Source organism: Centruroides sculpturatus, unplaced genomic scaffold (assembly GCF_000671375.1).
Source record: "Centruroides sculpturatus isolate CEXI.00-Female unplaced genomic scaffold, Cexi_2.0 scaffold202, whole genome shotgun sequence".
Lineage (NCBI taxonomy): Eukaryota > Metazoa > Arthropoda > Arachnida > Scorpiones > Buthidae > Centruroides > Centruroides sculpturatus.
This window is the reverse complement of record NW_019384441.1, coordinates 776,945-782,761: the sequence shown is the minus strand read 5'-3', so window position 1 is coordinate 782,761 and position 5,817 is coordinate 776,945. Positions and strand designations below refer to the sequence as shown.

At 29.9% G+C, this 5,817-nt stretch overlaps 1 protein-coding gene across 1 annotated transcript in view; it reads right to left on the bottom strand.

Annotated features, from left to right (window-relative positions):
- LOC111620174 (ras-related protein Rab-4B) overlaps positions 1-5,817 on the bottom strand; it is a 56,938-nt gene that overhangs the window by 10,063 nt on the left and 41,058 nt on the right. Inside the window, exon 4 of the mRNA XM_023362059.1 lies at positions 4,570-4,632. Within this exon, the coding sequence (XP_023217827.1) occupies positions 4,570-4,632 (63 nt within the window). The remainder of the gene's footprint in view (positions 1-4,569; positions 4,633-5,817) is intronic.

The window sequence follows — 5,817 nt, the reverse complement described above, 5'->3', positions numbered from 1 at the left end:
ACTAGACAAAACGGGTTTTAACAAAGACATTCAGTATAAACTAGTTTCAACTAGACAAAACGGGTTTTAACAAAGACATTCAGTATAAACTAGTTTCAACTAGACAAAACGGGTTTTAACAAAGACATTCAGTATAAACTAGTTTCAACTAGACAAAACGGGTTTTAACAAAGACATTCAGTATAAACTAGTTTCAACTAGACAAAACGGGTTTTAACAAAGACATTCAGTATAAACTAGTTTCAACTAGACAAAACGGGTTTTAACAAAGACATTCAGTATAAACTAGTTTCAACTAGACAAAACGGGTTTTAACAAAGACATTCAGTATAAACTAGTTTCAACTAGACAAAACGGGTTTTAACAAAGACATTCAGTATAAACTAGTTTCAACTAGACAAAACGGGTTTTAACAAAGACATTCAGTATAAACTAGTTTCAACTAGACAAAACGGGTTTTAACAAAGACATTCAGTATAAACTAGTTTCAACTAGACAAAACGGGTTTTAACAAAGACATTCAGTATAAACTAGTTTCAACTAGACAAAACGGGTTTTAACAAAGACATTCAGTATAAACTAGTTTCAACTAGACAAAACGGGTTTTAACAAAGACATTCAGTATAAACTAGTTTCAACTAGACAAAACGGGTTTTAACAAAGACATTCAGTATAAACTAGTTTCAACTAGACAAAACGGGTTTTAACAAAGACATTCAGTATAAACTAGTTTCAACTAGACAAAACGGGTTTTAACAAAGACATTCAGTATAAACTAGTTTCAACTAGACAAAACGGGTTTTAACAAAGACATTCAGTATAAACTAGTTTCAACTAGACAAAACGGGTTTTAACAAAGACATTCAGTATAAACTAGTTTCAACTAGACAAAACGGGTTTTAACAAAGACATTCAGTATAAACTAGTTTCAACTAGACAAAACGGGTTTTAACAAAGACATTCAGTATAAACTAGTTTCAACTAGACAAAACGGGTTTTAACAAAGACATTCAGTATAAACTAGTTTCAACTAGACAAAACGGGTTTTAACAAAGACATTCAGTATAAACTAGTTTCAACTAGACAAAACGGGTTTTAACAAAGACATTCAGTATAAACTAGTTTCAACTAGACAAAACGGGTTTTAACAAAGACATTCAGTATAAACTAGTTTCAACTAGACAAAACGGGTTTTAACAAAGACATTCAGTATAAACTAGTTTCAACTAGACAAAACGGGTTTTAACAAAGACATTCAGTATAAACTAGTTTCAACTAGACAAAACGGGTTTTAACAAAGACATTCAGTATAAACTAGTTTCAACTAGACAAAACGGGTTTTAACAAAGACATTCAGTATAAACTAGTTTCAACTAGACAAAACGGGTTTTAACAAAGACATTCAGTATAAACTAGTTTCAACTAGACAAAACGGGTTTTAACAAAGACATTCAGTATAAACTAGTTTCAACTAGACAAAACGGGTTTTAACAAAGACATTCAGTATAAACTAGTTTCAACTAGACAAAACGGGTTTTAACAAAGACATTCAGTATAAACTAGTTTCAACTAGACAAAACGGGTTTTAACAAAGACATTCAGTATAAACTAGTTTCAACTAGTTAAAACGCGTTCTAACTAAAAACGGGTTTTGACTGTAACATATATATATTAAAATTTTAATTGAAAATACTATATTCAATTTTATCATCCAGATTGCAGGAATACATTAACTCAAATTTTTTCCCCCTTCCCTTCTTTGACTGGACACAGAATTTTATTTATACAGATTTCTGGACTTTCATTTATAGTTTGGATGTTATTTGCTGGTTAATAATATCAACTATTTAATTACTATATTTTCATGCAATTAACTTGTGGATTATCTGAATTTAAAAATCAATTTGAAAACAAGTGCAGGTTAGTTATTAAGAGCATCTTTAGAAAACATGAAAATCCTTTGCATCTGCCATTGAAATTTTTCCTGAAATCATTATTAAACATATATACAGCATTGTCTCACCTTTAGTTCTTTCCCATTCATTTTCTATGCATCAATCCACTCTTATTGATATTATTATACTCTCCTATTTAAATTTGCATCTTAAAGGCTGGTAAGTTACCAATACCTCACCCTATATAATTCCTCTTAGAGAAATAGAAATCAACTTCAATTGAAATCATATATTAATTCTTTACAGTGAACAAGATCTAAGCAATCTATTCTCAAACCAATATCATTGGATATTAACACTAAATTTTCAAGATTATTAACATAATCTTTTTATTGTTTCATTCAGTTTTTATTTTATTTATCAAGTAATAATAAAATATTTTGAGTGTTTGACAACTATTCACATTTAGGAGATTCAGCCAAACAGAGCAAACAGAATAAATATTCCATATATTCTATTTGTTCTGTTTCACTTATTTTATAACAACATTTATAAAGAATTATTAATGGAAATGAAATGAAAGAAAGGGTGGAGGGAAAAAATTTGAAGCAACATGTTCTGAACTGCATACTGCTTCAGCGGTACAGTGTATGTAGTGATACAGGTTATATGCTACTGAGTTAACCACATTAAATTGTAGCATATAAATACATCTACATAATTATCGTTATTTTTATTATCAAAATAAACTCTTATAAAAAAAAAATCACTTTTTTTCGTACATTATTTTTCATATTAAGTTCAAAGAGACATATTCCATTAATGATAAACTATGAACTGGAAGACTGGGCATAAGGAGAGAAACTATGCCATCTATAAAGAAAACACTTTCCAAAAGTTCACAAAAATCAATAAAAACAAACTTCTTTTAAAAATTCTTAAAACAACCGTGTAAAATTCTCAGAGTGAAACTAATAACACAACTGTGCAATGTGTTTCTGGAACTTCAAAATTATATTACTCATTGAATTGGGTTGAGGTATATACAAGGTGGTCCATTTTAATAAATTGGAATAATTCAAAAAAAATAAGCATACTACAAAAAAATTGAATAAAAAATTCAATGGCTTCAAGGAGGCCACAAGGAGGGCTATCAGTTTCATCAGTGCTAAAATTGGTGAAAATGAAGTGAATTGGATTTTCTTAAATGGAAATCTCCATTTTTTTTATTGCATATTATGATTCTACATCACAAATGAACAAACTTTTATCAGCATTTTCTTATAACTTCTGATAAATGCATCTTTTAAGTGTGTTTAAACTTTTACAATACTACTACATCTTATGCATGTTTATCTGTGTATATCTATGAACTTCATAAAAAAAATTATTATTTGGTGGAATCATTCTTTTTCTTTAAATAATGAACTGATACAAATACTTTTGTCACAACTGGAGGCTATCTAAATTTATGCAATGCATTTTTAATTTTAATTAATCTTTTAGCAGAATGATTAATTAACATGAATGACTGTCACAATTTTTTCTATGGCAAATGATGTTCATTCACATCTCCATTTTGCAAAATATATAAGCCAATTCTCTGTTGAACATGTTTCATAGTTTTTAATAAAATGTTTTGTGGTAGTTTGCACAAGCTATTTGAATTTTCTTCTCTAGTTGTTGGTTCCTGTTCATAGACATTTTTTAAATATTCCTGATGTCAGACAGTCAAATCTGGTAATCATGTAGACCACTGTACTGGTCCATGTCATCCAATCCACCTCCTATTCAAGTGTCTGTTTAAATAATTTACTACAATTCATGTACAGTGGGACCCTGTTCCATCTGATTGAATCCGCATTCTTTGCCTTGTTTGAAAATCAATATCTTCAAGAAATATTAGATCATCTCAAACTCCAGAAAGTTTTACCCATTCTCGTTTCTATGGAAAAAATAGGGGATGATTGATAATGTTTTTACAAAAATGTTTTGTACCAGTTCATTATAATCTAAATATATAAAATTACTTGTCCTGACTGACTGACCCATCATTGCCCAGAGCAAACCATTGAACCTAAAGAAGCGAAATTTTGTACACAGTTAGGGTATGTCATGAAAATGCACACTAAGAAGGGATTTTTTTAAATTCCCCTACGCGGGGGAGAGGGAAAGGATTAAGGCTTAACCTGAAGAACGGCTTCTACTGTACTATTTTAGATGCAATTTTTTGTTTTCAACTACGTTTAGTCTTCATTGAGTACTTAGGTGTATTAAATTGATAACATTTCAAACTGTTATAAATATTTTTATACATTTTGATTTTTTAACCAAATGTTCAAGCCATTTTAAGTTCGAATTTGTTATTGCATATTGGTTCAATTATAGAACGATTGTAAACATTCCAGAAAATTGATCAAATTGAAAACAGTTCGTTTGATTCTCAGCAATTCTCATCATTCTCAGAGGTAGGTGTTATATATCAATTACTATGGTTGTTGAAATACTGAATATAAATGGGGTTTGCTTGCAAAATCCACGCAGGCAAAGTTGCGGGTAACAGCTAGTTATATTTTTAATGAACAAAAGTTTGGATTAAAGTGATGTTCATACACAAGGTATATTTTAAATTAAGCAGCATTTTAAATATACTTTTAAAAAAATGAAAATTTACCTAGTAATGTCATAAACCAATAATGCACCTGCAGCACCTCTGTAATAACTTCTTGTTACAGATCTAAAAAATAAGTATCAAATATTTAAAAATGTTATTTTAGATAACATTGTTCATATAGCATTGATATTCTCTACTAATTGTTAATAGCGATAAAAATCTAAATTTCATATAATATATAAAAACAAAAAACCATCATTAGAAAACCACTGGGATAAAATTGCAGAGAAAACAGTAGAAATCTAATACATGAACCCACTTACCAAATTTTATATTGATAACCCAAATATAAGTAAGTACAAGTTACGTGATGATATGGGTTAACTGATAATTTTAATTCACAATTAGTAACTCATCAAATAGTTCTTTACAGCAAATAAGAGCAGAGTGAGTGACTCTAGAATCTGTCATAGTATATTATCTACATTAAAATTATGTATATGTTACCACTAAAGCTCGAAAGCCATTAATGTGTACATTACCTGGCTAATCTGCAGATTAACTAGGGTGATCCGTTAAAGTTGCGAAAATTGTTCCACATTACCTAGGTAATGTGCAGAGTATCTAGGTAATCTGCACAATACCTACTAGGCACTCGGTAAAGTGAAAATAAGATCTTTGCTGGAACAACAGCAATGTTTCTGTATGCTTAAATTAACATAATAAATGTTAATTTCTTCTGTAAATGTTCATCCGATGGAGAAATATTTTTAATAAAATTGAAGACAAAACTGTCCAAAAAGGATCACCATTTATTTTTTGTGTTCCAAGACTAACACATTCTCGGCGACTGACCTTTCTTTGTAGGCTGCTTGTCACCGGAAAATTACAGAGAGTCCTTTTAAAAAAACACAAAACACATCCAATTAAAATTACAAAAATTTCTGAAAAAGGAACTGGTGACATACAGTTGTCCTGATTACATCCATCTATACCTTCTTTTGGGGGTTTTGGCTGGAAAAAAAGCAGCCAAAACCCCCAAAAGAAGGTATAGATGGATGTAATCAGGACAACTGTATGTCACCAGTTCCTTTTTCAGAAATTTTTGTAATTTTAATTGGATGTGTTTTATGTTTTTTTAAAAGGACTCTCTGTAATTTTCCGGTGACAAGCAGCCTACAAAGAAAGGTCAGTCGCCGAGAATGTGTTAGTCTTGGAACACAAAAAATAAATGGTGATCCTTTTTGGACAGTTTTGTCTTCAATTTTATTAAAAATATTTCTCCATCGGACGAACATTTACAGAAGA